Source organism: Triplophysa rosa, linkage group LG16 (genome assembly GCF_024868665.1).
Source record: "Triplophysa rosa linkage group LG16, Trosa_1v2, whole genome shotgun sequence".
In the NCBI taxonomy this organism is placed as follows: domain Eukaryota; kingdom Metazoa; phylum Chordata; class Actinopteri; order Cypriniformes; family Nemacheilidae; genus Triplophysa; species Triplophysa rosa.
Window position 1 is genome coordinate 85003 of NC_079905.1, and position 17845 is coordinate 102847.

The 17845-nt window shown below is 44.3% G+C and overlaps 1 protein-coding gene across 7 annotated transcripts in view; it reads left to right on the top strand.

Annotated features, from left to right (window-relative positions):
• The window catches only part of LOC130566524 (collagen alpha-1(XIV) chain), a 42671-nt gene that overhangs the window by 15415 nt on the left and 9411 nt on the right, over positions 1-17845 (top strand). For 6 of the 7 annotated variants that reach the window (XM_057354000.1, XM_057353995.1, XM_057353994.1 and 3 more), the window contains 33 exons: positions 1922-2077; positions 2430-2549; positions 2777-2941; positions 3029-3190; positions 3358-3521; positions 3834-3963; positions 4055-4200; positions 7177-7306; positions 7439-7578; positions 7656-7782; positions 8221-8360; positions 9319-9451; positions 9550-9600; positions 10014-10156; positions 11373-11502; positions 11881-12003; positions 12102-12251; positions 12566-12682; positions 12802-12948; positions 13265-13336; positions 13409-13548; positions 13745-13868; positions 14241-14384; positions 14467-14631; positions 14981-15019; positions 15488-15626; positions 15766-15908; positions 16001-16110; positions 16236-16394; positions 16484-16561; positions 16736-16822; positions 16902-16955; positions 17590-17685. In XM_057354000.1, the coding sequence (XP_057209983.1) occupies positions 1922-2077; positions 2430-2549; positions 2777-2941; positions 3029-3190; positions 3358-3521; positions 3834-3963; positions 4055-4200; positions 7177-7306; positions 7439-7578; positions 7656-7782; positions 8221-8360; positions 9319-9451; positions 9550-9600; positions 10014-10156; positions 11373-11502; positions 11881-12003; positions 12102-12251; positions 12566-12682; positions 12802-12948; positions 13265-13336; positions 13409-13548; positions 13745-13868; positions 14241-14384; positions 14467-14631; positions 14981-15019; positions 15488-15626; positions 15766-15908; positions 16001-16110; positions 16236-16394; positions 16484-16561; positions 16736-16822; positions 16902-16955; positions 17590-17685 (4124 nt within the window). Of the gene's footprint in view, positions 1-1309; positions 1328-1921; positions 2078-2429; positions 2550-2776; positions 2942-3028; positions 3191-3357; positions 3522-3833; positions 3964-4054; positions 4201-7176; positions 7307-7438; positions 7579-7655; positions 7783-8220; positions 8361-9318; positions 9452-9549; positions 9601-10013; positions 10157-11372; positions 11503-11880; positions 12004-12101; positions 12252-12565; positions 12683-12801; positions 12949-13264; positions 13337-13408; positions 13549-13744; positions 13869-14240; positions 14385-14466; positions 14632-14980; positions 15020-15487; positions 15627-15765; positions 15909-16000; positions 16111-16235; positions 16395-16483; positions 16562-16735; positions 16823-16901; positions 16956-17589; positions 17686-17845 lie in introns of those variants that run through there. The other variant, XM_057353999.1, reaches the window with a different exon arrangement.

Below are 17845 nucleotides of genomic sequence, written 5' to 3' on the forward strand. Positions count from 1 at the left end.
TCTCTGACCCAGGACTGACACTGACCCGGCTCTGACACTGACCCAGCTTTGACCCAGCACTGACACTGACCCGGCTCTGAAGCAGCACTGACACTGACCCAGGACTGACACTGACCCAGCACTGACACTGACCCTTCTCTGACCCAGGACTGACACTGACTCTGCTCTGACATTGACCCAGCACCGACACTGACCCTTCTCTGACCCAGGACTGACACTGACTCTGCTCTGACATTGACCCAGCACTGACACTGACCCGGCTCTGACCCAGCACTGACATTGACCCGTCTCTGACTCTGACCTGGCTCTGACATTGACCCGACACTGACCCTGATTTCTTCATCAGGTCATTTTTTACAGTACTGTAACTCCGAACACAACACAATAATGCCTTTGTGCTTTCTTTTGATCGATGTTTGTTCAGGGTTCTTATCTGATGTAATTCAAGGCTTTATTAAATGTTTGTGTTGTTTCTGCTGTGCGGGGTTGTGTAACAGGAAGTTGATTTGTGTGCATTTAACCCAACCTTCACCCTCCCTGAGTCTAACAGTGACATCATTGACCCCAGTGTGAGCCTTTTTGCTTTTAAACCACTTCACTTTCATTACACATTCTGGTTTTATTGTTTGTGTAGATTTGTGTTTGCGCAGAGCTGTCGTTATGTATCTGTACGAACATTTGAATGACATCAGTTTGAAGTGTTTGTGGATTTTTTGAAAGCATACATTCCAAATGTGTAGAGACTTTATAGAGGCATTATGGGTAATGCTAAGCAAATGTAACACTTCTCAGACGTGAAAGAATGATTTTCCCGGAAGGCCACACATTTAAGATGAATTGATTCTGCAAAACCTTAATAGCAGTTTCAATAGCGGCACTCGCTATCACACGAAACTCTTGCTCTACAATTCACATGAGATTTCACGGGAGTTCCGTTTTCTCATCCCTCGCAACTCTACCGCCATCTACTAGTGTATCCTGAGACTTATATTGTTTTTTTAAGCTCACGCTGCATTACCCTTCACACATAAGTTTTCCCCTCTGCCAAATCAGATTACAGAAGTGCAATAAATAAACACTCATTGCGCTACACAAAGCTACAGTAAGATATTGTGAACGTGAAAGGCAAATGCACAGCTTAGCTGCAGTCATGTTACTGCATGAACACCCGAACACACAATTTACACGTCACATATCACACACTCATACACACTGCTGTTGCTGTTTTATTAATGAACTGTGTTTCTGATATCTGCAGGTGAATGTGACATCAGATGAAAAGACAAAGACACACATTATTGTGTTATTGATGAAGAACATCACACATGTTAGTGTGTTGTACAAGTAAATAAAAAAAAGACATTCCTGTGGCTTTGTGTTTTTTTTTAACCACACATACGCGCACACGTGTGTGTGTGTGTGTGTGTGTGTGTGTGTTTAACCCTTTGAGATTAACCCTAACCCATAAAGTACAAACATTCTTGTGTAAAATCCTCCATGTTCCAATGTATTGATAGTGATCCAGAAATCTTTTCACATTTATCTGCTAACACACCAGATGTTATTGTGATCAATAATGTGTAAAGAGGTGATTGTTTTGGAGGTTGCTTATACTGCGGCTGCCTATAAAAGCAGACAAAAGTACATGGCGGAGACGTTGCTATTTATATCCCTAACAACTGAGTTGTATATTGTGTACATTTGTTGTATGCCACTGGTCCAGGAATGTTTTCATATGTATTTGACGGCATCTATAGTATTTATGTCCCAGTAAATCATTTCTTTTAAGTGGATTTAAATAAAATGTTTATTAATCTCATGGTAACTGCTGTTCATACATTTACACTCATCAGAATATCATGAGCAGAGCTGTTTTTGGTTGAAAGCATTTAATGTTGTGCCCGTCTCTGTGTCTGTACAGTGGATATCTTCATGTGTAAGACTCCAGCCGTTGCTGATATTGTCATTCTGGTGGATGGATCGTGGAGTATCGGGCGGATTAATTTCCGTTTGGTGCGGATGTTTCTGGAAAGTCTTGTGAAGGCCTTCTCTGTTGGATCAGAACACACTCGCATCGGTGCGTCACTGTTTACATTATGTGTGTTCTCCTCTGTTGGTGTCAGAGTTGACTATCATTTTCTCGTCATTTTGGTGAAGAGCGTTTTGTAAACGCAGTTGTGCTGATAGTCATTTGTCTTTTTACAAAGAAGTATGTGTGTGTGTGTGTCTAATGCCACTATAGTGTGTGGACTGTCTTTAATGGTTTGTGTACGGTGTGTGTGTGTGTGTGCTTGTGCGTGCGTGTGTGCTTGTGTGTGTGTGTGTGTGTGCGCGCTTCTGTGTGCGCGTGTGTGTGTGTGCGCTTCTGTGTGCGCGCGTGTGTGTGTGCTTGTTTTTTCGTGCATGTGTGCGTGCGTGTGTGTGTGTAGGCTTGGCTCAGTACAGTGGAGATCCCAGGATTGAGTGGCATTTAAACACTCACAGGACTAAAGAATCTGTGATCGACGCTGTCAAGAATCTACCTTACAAAGGAGGAAACACACTCACAGGTGGACACACACACACATCCTCACAGATTACAGAGACACAAATACTCACATTCACAGGCACACACACTCACACTCTTGTAGGATAGTGTTGTCAGGTGCACATAAACACACACACCCTCATTGAGACCTTGATGATTTTTATAGATAATGTTACACTAAATGTACATGTTTCTTTACATCCCCCCCCCCACATACACACACACACACTTGCGCTTGTATGTTTCCAGGTCTTGCTTTGATGTATATTTTGGAGAACAGCTTTAAGCCTGAATCTGGATCCAGAACTGATGTTCCTAAGATTGGGATTCTGATCACTGATGGCAAGTCACAGGATGATGTTCAGTTTCCAGCTCAGAGTCTCAGAGAAGCAGGAATTGAGCTGTTTGCTATCGGTATGACAAAATCAATGTCAAACACAACACGCTGTCAATAAGATTTGAGTGAGTGTGTGTGTCTCATGGGATGGTGTGACTCTTCAGGTGTGAAGAACGCTGATGAGAACGAACTGAGAGCCATCGCTTCTCCACCAGAAGACACTCACGTTTATAATGTGGCTGACTTCAGTGTCATGAGCTCCATCGTGGAGGGACTCACCAGAGCCGTCTGTGAGCGGGTCAGTGAGCTCAGCAAAGAGATCAGCGGTGCGTCTTTTCATTTCTACAGATGTGCTGATTTCTTCACACGCTTCTGTCCTTTAAAAAGTGCTGCTTTCAGCTCCGTGAATGTTGCAGGAAAGCTGATGCTGTTGTAAGTTTGTGATACCGCATATGTGGTTTTCATGACAATCATTTGTGAGTGTGTGTTTCAGGTGAGACGGTACCGCATTCCTCGAGGTCTCTTGATGTACCCAGTAATCTTGTGACGTCTGAGGTCACAGCCAGGAGTTTCCGTGTGTCGTGGACTCATGCTGCAGGGCAGGTGGAGAAGTACAGAGTGGTTTACTACGCTACTAAAGGATCTAAACCGGAGGAGGTGTGTCTCTCTCACAGGATTCTGGGTGGACCTCTTTACTAGATGATGTCATGTTCACACTAGTGTTGGCTCTGTCATTTCTACTCTTTGAACTGTCACATATCACATTTTAATACAACCGCATTCCCAAAAAGCCATTCTCGTTGTAATATTTTCTGATTGTGTTTACAATAGTGACTAAACACGACCGCACGATTAATGCTACATGTTAACCAGCAGCATGTCTCTTCTTTCCTCATGTCAGACCTGACAGATTTGTTTTCCAATGTTTTTAATGTGTGTAGTCTAGATAATAGCAGGTGTGTTGTACAGGTGGTGGTAAACGGAGACGAGAACTCTGTGGTGTTGAGCTATCTGAACTCTCTGACAGAGTATGAGATCGCTGTGTTTGCCGTCTACAGCAACCGGGCCAGTGAAGCTCTGAGGGGCAGTGAGACCACCTGTGAGTCATCTGATCTCATGCTGATGATCATATCTGTGATGTGCTTTACTGTTAGAGAGGTCTGGTGTGTTATTGTGTGTATGATTGTCAGTGGTGTTGCCGACGGTGAATAACCTGGAGCTGTATGACCTCACTCACAGCACGATGCGTGTGCGCTGGCGAGAGGCTGAAGGGGCTTCTGGGTACATGATCCTGTACGCCCCTCTGACACGAGGAGACGCCGCCGATGAGAAGGAGGTTCAATTCATTTCAATTTTATTTACAGTATATAGTGCTTTTCACAATGTGCATTGTTCCAAAGCAGCTTTACAGGAGAAAAACAGAAAAACACAGAAAAGGTCAAGCACAGCACAGCGCATGGTGTTTATAGAACAAGCAAGATCATTCTAGAAAATAATATCTAATATCAGCGGTCTCCCGGTGAGCAAGCCAACACGGCTCTGTGGCGAGGAACACAAACTCCAGTGAGAAATAAATGGAGAAAAAACCTCGGGAGAAACCAGACTCAGCCGGGAGGGCCATCTTTCATTCAAAGATACTCAGTAAATGTTTATGAAGAATAGGGAGAGCTTATTAGATGTGATTTAGGAAATTTCTTTTATTGAAACATTTTATGTATAATTTGGTCTTATTTTGTGATGGACATCATACAACAGAGGAGTGTTATAAGCAGGGAAAATAGTGATGGCATAATGTAACTGAGTTCAAACTGACTTCATACTGCTGTCATGTGATGTAAGTTTAGTGTTAAATACTAAGTGTTGTAAATTTAGCATTAATGTGACAAGTAGTCCGTCTTTGCTCTTGGGTGGGGATGGAATTGCCCGAGATGGAGCTGGGATGGTCAGTCGGTCCGCAGGCTCTCGCAGGAGGATGGCACAGGATGTTCAGCCGGAGCTGGCGTAATCTCTAGTTAGGGATGGGCATATGATGGTCATCTGGGCCTGGTGTAATCTCTCCCTCTCCAGGGGAGGAAGGCAGAAAGAGAATAATTAGCGTAGCTGCTGTTCATTCATTTTTTTAATTTAGCATAGCGAATGCTTGGCTGAAAAGATGTGTCTTTAATCAAGATTTAAATTGGGAGAGTGTGTCTGACCCTAGAATAGTATCGGGGAGGCTATTCCAGAGTTTAGGTGCTACGTATGAGAAAGCTCCGCCCCCTTTGGTGGATTTAGTTATTCTAGGTGTTGAGTTTAGAGATCTTAGAGAGCGTGATGGGTTGTAGTGTGGTAGAAGCTCTGTTATGTAGGTAGGGGCTAAACCGTTTAAGGCTTTATAAGTGATTAAAAGAACTTTAAAGTCAATACGACACTTAATGGGTAACCAGTGAAGGGTTGATAACATTGGGGTTATGTGATGGTATTTTCTGGACCTGGTTAGAACTCTGGCAGCTGCGTTCTGAACTAACTGTAGTTTGTTTAGATTTTTAGATTTAGATTTAGATTCAATTTATTGTCATTGCACATGTACGAAGGTACAAGGCAACGAAATGTGACCTCTGCATTTAACCCATCCAGAGAGTAGTGAACACACGTACCCCCGGAGCAGTATTTATTGATGATGCAGGACAACCACTAACTAGTGCATTACAGTAGTCAAGTCTTGAGGTCACAAATGCATGAATAAGCTTCTCTGCGTCAGCCACACATAGAATATTTCCCAATTTGGCAACATTTCTAAGGTGGAAGAAGGCTGTTTTTGTGACATTTGAGATGTGATTTTTAAATGACAGGTTGCTGTCTAATATAACGCCGAGGTCTTTAACTGTATTTGTTGGAGTAACAGTGCAGCCTTCAATTTGCGGGTTATAATCCGAAATATTTTGTTTACGTGTTACACAAACGCACACAAATCTACTCTGAACACACCACATTGTTTTGTTGTGTCACAGGCAGATCAAAATATCTAACAGAAACATACAGTATCTTCTTTGTTTAGAACAGGAGTCTTCAACTAAAATTGCTTGAGGTCCAGTAAATGAACCCTCCTTACCAGCCGAGGTCCAGATAATTAAATACCAAAAAACATGAATTGATGGTTTTTGGCAGACCAAAGAAATAAACATGTATATAGATAAAGACTGAAATGCATACTGTGTCTTAGAACAGTGATTAACAGTGTGTGTGTGTGTGTGTGTGTGATGTAAACTCTACTGTGTGTGTGTGTGTGTGTGAGATGGTAATCTCAACAGTGTGTGTGTGATGTAAACTCTACAGTGTGTGTGCGTGTGTGTGTGTGTGTGTGTGTGAGATGGTAATCTCAACAGTGTGTGTGTGATGTAAACTCTACAGTGTGTGTGTGTGTGATGGTAATCTCTACAGTGTGTGTGTGTGTGTGTGTGTATGTGTGTGTGTGAGATGGTAATATCAACAGTGTGTGTGTGTGTGTGTGAGATGGTAATATCAACAGTGTGTGTGTGTGTGATGGTAGTCTCTACAGTGTGTGTGTGTGTGTGTGTGTGTGTGTGTGTGAGATGGTAATCTCAACAGTGTGTGTGTGATGTAAACTCTACAGTGTGTGTGTGTGTGATGGTAATCTCTACAGTGTGTGTGTGCGTGTGTGTGTGTGTGTGAGATGGTAATATCAACAGTGTGTGTGTGTGTGTGTGTGTGTGTGTGTGTGATGTAAACCTCTACAGTGGTGTGTGTGATGGTAACAAGCTCTACATGTGTGTGTGTGGATGGTGTTGTGTGTGTGTGTGTGTGTGTTGATGATGGTAATGCTCAACAGTGGTGTGGTGTGGGGATGTAAACTCACAGTGTGTGTGTGTGTGTGTGTGTTAGTGGAACTCAGTGATGTGTAGAAACTCTACGTGTGGGGTGTGTGGTAATCTCTACGTGTGTGTGTGTGTGTGTGTGTAGTGGTGTGTAGATCTGGTAAATCACAGTGTGTGTGTGTGTGTGTGCGATGGTGAGATTATCACAGTGTGTGTGTGTGTGTTGCGTGTGCAGTGTCCATGTGCGTGGCGTGTGCGTGTGTGTGTGTGTGTGTGTGTGTGTGTGTGTGTGTGTGTGTGTGATGGTAAACTCTACAGTGTGTGACCAAATGTCTCTATAAATATTTTTGGTCCTCGTGAATCAAAATAAATGATTTGATTTGAAAATGTAAAATTGCAGAAAGCTTCGTGTGATGGCTTAGAAGAGACAATATACAGTTTGAACAGTATAAAGATCAACATGGAAACACTGTGTGTGTGTGTGTGTGTGTGTGTAGGTGAAGGTGGATGACTCTGTGACTCAGGTTGAACTGGAAGGTTTGACTCCTGATACTGAATACACAGTGACTGTATATGCCATGTATGGAGAAGAGGCCAGTGACCCCATGACAGGACAGCAGACCACACGTGAGTCTCACACACACGCACACACATGTGTCTGATAAACATCAATGTGTCCACAGCACAATAAACACATCTCCTCGAGCTCTGGATCACTGATCAGTGATTGATGACGTGTATGGTGTGATTGTCGCTCAGTTCCTCTGACTCCGGCTCGTAACCTGCGCATCTCTGATGTCAGTCACAGCTCAGCTAAACTTTCCTGGGACTCAGCGTCTCGTAAGGTCAAAGGTTACCGTATTGTTTATGTGAAGACTGATGCTGTTGAGACCAATCAGGTGAGAACACACACAGTGAGTGTGATGTTGTGGGTTTTAATCTGTCTGTTCACCTTTGGCTCTTCGTTTAACCTCAGGTTGAGATAGGTCCGGTTACCACACTGCTCCTCCGCAACCTGACCTCTCTGACGGAGTACACCGTCGCCATCTTCCCTGTGTATGACGAGGGACAAGCTGACCCTCTGACAGACAGCTTTACCACCAGTGAGAACACACACAGATCTGTGTCCTGTGACCCTAACCCAACCCATCACCCGTTATGGGGCAGCCGTGGTGTAATGGTTAGAGAGTCGGACTCGTGACCAGAAGGTTGCCGGTTCGATTCTCAGGGCCGGCGGGTAACAACTGAGGTGCCCTTGAGCAAGGCACCTGACCCCTACTTGCTCCCCGGGCGCTGCAGTGATAGCTGCCCACTGCTCCGGGGGTACGTGTGTTCACCACTTGCTGTGCGTGTGTTCACTACTCTCTGGATGGGTTAAATGCAGAGGTCACATTTCGGGTATGGGTCACCATATCTACCTAATAGGTCACTTTCACTTCACTTTCACTTTTCAGACATAACTTACTTTGATTAATAAGCAGTTTTCCTCATGGAACCCAAAGAAATGTCCCCACACACGCTCATGGAGTCTCTGTCTGCAGATGTGGTTCCTCAGCCGGTGAATCTGAGGAGCAGTGACGTGTCCTCTGATCGTTTTAAAGTGATGTGGCAGCACGCCGCATCTGATGTCTCTTTCTACAGACTCATCTGGAGACCTGCAGCTGGAGGAGAAACAAAAGAGGTACACGCACACACATCTTATAAATAAGTTCTGGCCATATTTGAGATTTTTAACTGTTGAGTAATCACAAGTTGAGTTTTGACATGTTACCATGTGTGTCTCTGTCTGTGTGTGTGTGTCTCTGTCTCTCTCTCTCTCTGTGTGTGTGTGTGCGTGTGTGTGTGTGTGTGTGTGTGTGTGTCTGCGTGTGTGTGTGTTCATGTTTGTATATCCCGGTGGGGACCTAAACCTGAATACACACCAACACATGGGGACTCGTGTCACTGTGGGGACCAAAATTGAGGTCCTCATGGGCACAAAAGCTAATAAATTGTACAGAACAATATTTTTTTTAAATTTAAAAATGCAAAAAGTGTTCTATGATCTTTAGGTTTAGGGATAGGGTTAGGGGATAGAATATACAGTTTGTACAGTATAAAAAACATTACGCGGTAACACTTTAGAATAATGGTCCGTTGTTAACAAGTAACTATGCAGAAAGTAATAGGCAGTACTACATTAACACTTACCTTAATACTATTAACTAATATAGAAGCAAGATTAACTAAGCAGTAAGTAATAGCTAATTTAGGACAAAGGTAGTTCCTTATTTGGTATTTGATAATTACTAAAGAAAAATGCCATCATTGACAGCTACTTGCGAACTATGACCAATTAATAAAGAAAAAACAATTAATTACTAATCTCAAAAGTACATAAAGTGAAAAAATAGGTTGTTTGTGGAAACTAATTTATGAATAAACACAAATACCAAAAGCCAAATACCAAAACATGAATGGATATATTCTACATATATAGCCTATCCATAGAGATACCTGTATATTTCATGTAGTACTGCCTATTACTTTCTGCATAGTTACTTGTTAACAACGGACCATTATTCTAAAGTGTTACCCATTACGCCTATGGACTGTCCCCACGGAGATAATAAAACAGACATGTGCGTGTGTTTCTGCAGTTTCTCATGAATGGGAACTCAAACTGGTACGTGATCACGGGTCTGAGGCCTTTGACTGAATATGAAGTTTCTCTGTCTGGGGTGTACCGAGATGAATCTGAGAGTGATCCAGTGGAGATCAGTGAATCTACAGGTGAATCTCAATACTCCTCTGAAGCTGTCACACAAACATACTGCTCTGCTCTTTATCTGGGAATAAGTCTGATTTCTTCATCCAATTTTGGTTTAAAGTGGCCAGAACAACAACAGCTGCTACAACCACCACAAGCACAGCAACAGCCGGTAAAAACACCTTCATGTTGTAAAATATGTTTATTTCCTGTCACACACACAGCCTCCACCCGAGCTTCAGCATCCATCACAACTTAAACAAACCGGTTCTGCAGTTATCTAACCAATAACTGTCCATGTTTTACTTCCGCTTTCATCCTCCTAGTAACACGGCCCTCTAAACTCTCTACTGTTGAGCATGTTGACTAAATGTTTTATGCTCTCCTACTTGTGAGTGGCTGTGGATAAAAGCGTCTGCCAAATGAATAAATGTCAATGTAAAAAACAATGATCTCATACTGAGAACCAAAAACCACCTGACACTCGCTCGTCATGAAACTGTGCTTGATGTCCTCTGAGCTGATGGAATCGTGAAATAATATAAAGTGATGTTTTTCCTTTCACTCGTGTGTGTGTGTGTGCAGTTGTGCGACAGGTGGTCAGGAATATCAGGCTGAGTGATGCGACGACCTTCAGCATGCGCGTGTCATGGGATTCTGCAGGGCCAAACGTGCGTCAGTACAGAGTGTCTTACATCAGCACAAGAGGTGACCGCGCTGAACAGCTGGTGAGTCTGTCTGTCTCTGTCTGTCTGTCTGTCTGTCTGTCTGTCTCTCTGTCTGTCTGTCTGCCTGTCTCTGTCTGTCTGTCTGTCTGTCTCTGTCTGTCTGTCTCTCTGTCTGTCTGTCTGTCTGTCTCTGTCTGTCTGTCTGTCTGTCTGTCTGTCTCTGTCTGTCTCTCTGTCTGTCTGTCTGTCTGTCTGTCTGTCTGTCTGTCGGTCTCTGTCTGTCTGCCTGTCTCTGTCTGTCTGTCTGTCTGTCTCTGTCTGTCTGTCTCTCTGTCTGTCTGTCTGTCTGTCTCTGTCTGTCTGTCTGTCTGTCTGTCTGTCTCTGTCTGTCTCTCTGTCTGTCTGTCTGTCTGTCTGTCTGTCTGTCTGTCGGTCTCTGTCTGTCTCTGTCTGTCTGTCTGTCTGTCTCTGTCTGTCTGTCTGTCTGTCTCTGTCTGTCTGTCTCTGTCTGTCTGTCTGTCTCTCTGTCTGTCTCTGTCTGTCTCTGTCTGTCTGTCTGTCTGTCTCTCTGTCTGTCTCTGTCTGTCTGTCTCTGTCTGTCTGTCTGTCTCTCTGTCTGTCTGTCTGTCTCTGTCTGTCTGTCTCTGTCTGTCTGTCTCTGTCTGTCTGTCTGTCTGTCTCTCTGTCTGTCTGTCTCTGTCTGTCTGTCTGTCACAGACAGTGTGCCGGTCACACAGTTCACGTGAAACAAACACTAAAGACAAAAGAACATCATCTGTCTGCAGTGTTGATGAAGGGTAAAGTTTCTGTCCTGCTGAGACTCACTGACACTTGGCTTTGAAACTCCTTCATGTTGTGAAAGTATTTTGTCCTCTGAAGTGCCAATGTCAAGTTTGGAAACGTGTGTTTAGCTCTTTGTGACCAGCTTTCATCTTTGTGTGAGACCACAGAGTTATGCAGTGAAACTATATTGAGCTTTTCTTCTGGAAACACTGCAGGCTATCTGTGTGCACCTACAACAACATTCCCTTCTATAGTGTTCATGTTTGTGTGTTCAGAAATGAATGAATGTCAGTGTCTGAGGTGAAAAACACCACACCATTCCTCAGAGGTCGTCACTGTTAAATATCATCCGACAACACAAACACTTGTCTTTATAAAGCTGTGATGTGTCTGATTCATGCTTTGTGTTGTGCAGTCCACACAGACCTTCCTCAAATGTTGATCATTTCAAACACTGTACAGGAAATGTGTAACAGTGTGTGATGTGTTGCAGTCGATGGTTCCTGCGGGTCAGATGTCAGTCGTGCTTCAGCCTCTTCTGTCAGACATAGAGTATCGTGTCAGCGTGTCAGCGGTGTACAGTGATGGCGAGGGTCCTGTACTCACACGCGTCGCACGCACACGTGAGTGTCTGCCGATGGTTACTCTGTACTGTGGGATTGTGGGTAACATATTCTGCTGTGATTGATTGGTTTTCCTTTTCTCGCTCAAACCTTCATGCTAAAGAAACAAAACAACTCTTACTGTGAGAAACACTGAAAGCACAAACACGCTACATGTGTGTAGAAGAGATTCAACTCGTGTTCAAGACTTGGAATGGTCTCACTCCTCCACCCTGAAGGATTTAATGACCATCTTTTGTATTCATAGTTTCTTGTTTGCAACACACAAACCTTTGTCGAAAGTTTGCAACATTTTCAGTTTTGTCCGCAGTTCAGAAAGCGTGAGTTAATGTTTAAAAGCGAATGTACAGAAGATGACATCACGCTTCTTTCATGCAGTGCCTCTGTCTGCACCCAGCAACCTCCGGGTGTCAGAGGAATGGTACAATCGCTTCCGGATCACCTGGGACACACCTCCTTCTCCCACCATGGGGTACAGGATTGTGTACCAGCCCACCTCAGGTGTGTGACCTCACGACATGTCCTCCACACTCCACCTTCATTTTGACTCATGTAAATCAATTCAACGGCTTTGATGATGTCACGTGACCTCCTGACAGTGCTGGGTCGTGCGCTGGAGACGTTTGTCGGTGATGATGTGAACACGATGTTGATCTTGAATCTGTTGAGTGGGACGGAGTACAGCGTTAAAGTCATCGCCACATATACCACAGGATCCAGCGATGCGCTGACCGGGCGCGCCAAAACACGTAAAAATACACGCACACACACTTTCAAATAAACACACTCGCTCATTCACACAGAATCAGTTATGAAACGTGCAGCACTGTATCTCTCTCAAATTCAAAATAGCTGTATTGGCATGACAAAAGTACATTCTTGCGTTGACAAGAATAAAAATATGACGAAAATAATTTACAACTGATCAGTGAAAAAAGTATTTAAACAAACAATATACTGTAAAAGGAAACATAGTAACACAGAAATAACTAAGGAGCTAAATAATTACAATTCAACAATATGTACATTCATTAAGGGTCTCTCTCTCTCTCTCTGTGTCTAGTTTATCTGGGAGTGAATAATCTCAACACATACCAGGTGCGGGTGACAAGCATGTGTGCCCAGTGGCAGCCCCATCGTCATGCCAACCAGTACCGTGTCATCATTGAGTCACAGCTGAGTGAGTGCATCACTGTGTGTGTTCATGTGATGATCTGTTTTTCTGCAGTGAACATTTTCTGGAGCACTTCTGAAAGGATGTGATTGGCTGCAGTTGAGTGATGTCTGGATGCTTTTCAGATGGTGAGAAACAGGAAGTGAGGTTGGGTGGCTCCGCCTCCAGGTACTGCTTTAATGACCTCACACCGAACACATTGTACAAGATCAGCATTCACGCTCAGCTGCAGGACGCGGAAGGGCCTGCGGTCACCACCACACAGAGAACATGTGAGTGCACACACGCCAACAACACACTCGTAAATATATTTCATTCTGTCTTCTGAAGTGGTTGAAAACACACATGCGACGCGAGTAAAAGAAGCATAAAGTCACAGAGATGAGATGAATCCCAAAAACACGAGCTGCTTAACTCTGTATACCGTGATCATTCCTGAAGACAATCCCATCTATCCTGGACACATACAGGCTTAGCAAGAACAACATTATTCAGTTATTTCACTACATTACAGCCGTCAAGCGGTGCGCGGATGAAACAAGATGTTTTCCACATGTTTTTGACTGTACATGGATTCTTTTCTTATAGTTCCTGTGCCCACAGTCCCCCCCACCAGAGCCGCCACCTCCCCCCCGGCCACTTTACCTGCTACTAAAGAAGGTACCACAACACAACAACACCCCACCCTTCAGAAACACTCATAAACCAGCGCTGAGCGTCTCTCTCTGTCAGTGTGTCGAGCAGCTAAAGCTGACCTGGTGTTTCTGGTGGACGGTTCGTGGAGTGTTGGAGATGAAAACTTCCAGAAGATCATCCGTTTTCTGTACAGCACAACAGGAGCTCTGGACAGGATCGGACCTGATGGAACACAGGTACACACACACGCACAGACGTCAGATGATGTTTAATCCAGACACACAAGAGATCAGTGTCAAAAACTGAGAAACAAAAACACTCGCACCACCCCAAACTCATGAGCCAGAGGACTGCTAGCTCCTAACAGTCTTCTCACAGAAACTCATGAACCATTCTAATCGGATCTGAGGAATCTGTTTGTCTGTGTGTCAGGTGGCTCTCGCTCAGTTCAGCGACGATCCTCGTACAGAGTTTAAACTGAACTCCTATGACAAAAAAGAAACTCTTCTGGACGCTATTCAGAGAATCACTTATAAAGGAGGAAACACAAAGACAGGTAAAGACAAACTCCTCCATCATCCATTTCTTCTGCTATTCATCACTGCTTCACACTGGAGCTGAGCAAAATCAAGATTTGATTTCCTTGCATGTCCTACACACTCGGTCAAGGACATATTTGTTGATATTTCATAGAATCATTTGTTAACATAACATACGCAGGATTAAAAGTGAATATATGATGACTCATGTACTTCAGTTGTTGAACTGTGGGCAGGTACGATCATAACTCCTCATTTCTGCACTTACTTTCATGTAACATATTCATGTTCAGTGTTGAACGTCATGAAATAGTTGGCAGCACATGTGTAAAGAATGTGACCTGTACATCATCACTCATCTCTCTCTCAACAAACACTGACCTCCGCAGGCAGAGCCATGAAGCACGTCAAAGATGCTGTGTTCACTGCGGTGGGCGGGGCTAGAAGGGGCGTGCCCAAAGTCCTGGTGGTGCTGACGGATGGGCGTTCCCAAGACGATGTCCTTCTCGTGTCCCAGGAGCTCCAGGTGGAAGGTGAGTCGCCATGGAAACCATCTAAACATGCTCTGTCGCCATGACCCAAACTTCAGTTGTCAGTAGTGTTTGTTTTGTGCAGGTTATATCGTGTTTGCCATCGGTTTTTCTGATGCCGATTACGGCGAGCTGGTGAGTATTGCCAGCAAACCCAGTGAGAGACACGTGTTCTTCGTGGACGATCTCGACGCCTTCAGAAAGATCGAAGAGAAGCTCGTCACCTTTGTGTGTGAGGCCGCATCAGCAAGTAAGTGTGTGTGTGTGTGTGTTCATGTTTGTATATCCCGGTGGGGACCTAAACCTGAATACACACCAACACATGGGGACTCGTGTCACTGTGGGGACCAAAATTGAGGTCCTCGTGGGCAAAAAAGCTTATAAATCGTACAGAGCGATCATTTTTGAAAATCTTAAACTGCAATGATCTTGAGGTTTAGGGGATAATCGTTTTTTTTAACTAGCTGTGTATAAAAACAATAGAAGTGTTTAGGCTAATTGTGGTTGTTGGATTATTGTGAATTGAAATGTCTCTGTTTAGACAGATAAGCAAACGTGTGTGTGCGTGTTTCTAAGTGTTTGTGTGCTTTTGTCTATAGCCTGTCCATCTGTACCTATGAGTGGCAGCACATTACCAGGTAACGCACACACACAATATTCCGAACAAACTCTTAACAGTGAACATGCTCATGATGGGGTAGATGCACATGGGACGATGACGTACTTCCGCTGCAATCTCAGCCAGCTCTCATAGCACTCCAGGGGATTTTCACAGAGTGATCACGATGGGTTTAGTAAGAAAACCTTCACATTTCAGCCAACTCCAGGTGAGCATTGTTAAGTGCCTCTGTGATCATGCCTCGAGTACGTGCAAAAGTTCACTTTGCTTTTTTTCATATTTGTTGATGTACCTTGAACGGATGGCCTGAAGTGCCATCAGTCCTTCTTGGTTGTCGACGTTTGAATAGTTAGACTCACTAATGCTATGTGCATCCGGAAGGTTCTAGCGGAAGTACATATTCTCTAATGGACTACAGTAATTCTGCACACATCTTCAATCATCTGAGGACTGTATTATTTACACACACTCTCTCTCTCTCACGCAGGCTTCAGGATGATGGAGATGTTTGGTTTGGTGGTTCACACGTACAGCAGTGTGAACGGTGTCTCCATGCAGCCCGGCACCTTTAACAGTTACAGCAGCTACAGACTGAGTAGTGATAATCTCATCACACAACCCACCAGGTGAGCACGAGCTGTGTGAGGTGGACGTCTCGTGTGGTTTCTTTGTATCTGTGCTGTAGCCTCACATTCTTCAACAGAGAAAACTACACGAGACCGTATCAGACCCACACTGATGTGAATGAATTCCACTCACCTCTAGGTTAATCCATCCGGAGGGTCTGCCATCAGACTACACCATCACAATGCTTTTCCGGCTGCTTCCAGAAACCCCCAAGGAGCCATTTGCATTGTGGGCAATCCTGAACAGCAACAACGAGCCATTAGTGGGTGTGATTCTGGACAGTGAGTGAGAGACCTTGTCATCATCATAAAGACGTAAAGTGTTTCTGTGTGCACGTGTCGGTGATGTCTCGCCTCCTCACTTGACTTCACAGATGAAGGGAAGACTTTGACCTTCTTCAACACAGACTATAACGGTGATTTCCAGGCGGTGACGTTTGAGGGGGCAGAAATTCAGAAACTCTTTTACGGCAGTTTTCATAAGGTCTGAGTTCACACACTCATTTCTGTCTATCAGGAAACGTTTGAGAAAACAGATGATCTCATCGTGTGATTATAACATCAACCCATTCAAATGGTGTGTGTGTGTGTGTGTGTGTGTGTGCGCAGCTCCACATCGCAGTGAGTAAGACCTCGGCTCTGGTGATGGTTGACTGTAAGTCAGTGGGTGAGAAATCTATTAATGCTGCCAGTAACATCAGCACTGATGGTTTGGAGGTGCTGGGCAGGACGGTTCGATCCAGAGGATCCAAAGTCAACTCTGCACCGGTACTGTGTGTGTGCGTGCGCGCGTGTTGTTTTTGGTCTGGGTACAGTGAGTTTAGTGTTGTAATAACAGAGTTGGTTTGTGTGTTCAGTTTCAGCTGCAATCGTTTGATATTGTTTGTAGCACATCATGGGCCAGACGGGACAAATGCTGTGAGCTGCCCAACCTGGTGAGTGTGTGTGTGTGCGTGCGTGCGTGCGTGTGCGCGTGTGTGTGTTGAAATGACTGCGAGTTCCAGGCAACCTGGTGAGCGTGAGTCCTGTGTTTGTGTTCTTCATGAGTCTCAAGAGTGATTCAGCACAGACACTTTTAGTCTTACGTCAAGTGTTTTTTGTGTCGTCAGAGAAAGGAATCAGATTGTCCCGCACTGCCCCGTGCCTGCACCTGCACACAGGACAGCAAGGGACCCCCTGGCCCCACGGGACCCCCTGTATGAGCTCAGCATCCATACAAATGATAACTCGCAGACCTGCAGATCACCATCAATGACTGTGTGTGTGTGTTTGCAGGGAGGTCCTGGTATCAGAGGAGCTCGAGGAGATCGAGGAGAACCTGGACCAGGGGTACATGAACTCCAACACAGAAACAGTCAGAACACAAAATACACACGTACTAACACACACGCACACAGTGTGGTTATCACAGAGAAGCACACATTTAATATAAAGGAGAGAGAAACGTAGGTCACACATTAAACAGACTATAAATTCCTGTATCTAATAATAAATCAATTAAGCAGAATGTTACATTTAAATTGATATTAATAAATACAAAAACTTTAAATTGTAAAGCTGATGTCAGCAGCCCCCCCGGTCAGACAAACAGTGCACAACAGTGTGCAAACGGTGGCGACGAACCCACAACTTCAATGGAGAAAAAAAACCTTGGGATAACCCCGGCCCACCCAGAGGAACCAGTTCCCCTCTGACACTACTGCAGCGTCTCCACAAGCTCCGCTGCGCTTGCACAACTAGGCTAAAAGAAAATAAACATAGTAAAAAGGTAGATAATAGGTTTAATATTATCATTAATATTCTAATAGCAGTTGACATTTTGTAGAGGACTCGCTAACCCTGAAGTCAAGCAGAGAATAACCTGAGATGAGAAACACATCATCATTACACAAATAGATTTCACAAAGAACTATTACAGACACATCTCTGCAGTGTCAAAAAATCGTGTGTGTGTGTGTTGTAGGGTCCTGTTGGTCTAGTAGGTGATGCTGGAGTTCCAGGTGCTCAGGGTCCCCCCGGACCCCCAGGGCCCAGCGGACGCTCCATCAGAGGCCCTCAGGTAATGTCACATTTAACAGTTCAAAAAGGCACACAGAGCTTCACATCTGATCAGCGTGTGCCGTCTCTATAATATCAATCCTTAATAACCTGCTGCCTTGAATTTCCTTTAACATTTGATTCCATTTTCTGTCAAAACATCCGGAGGGTCTCAGACAACA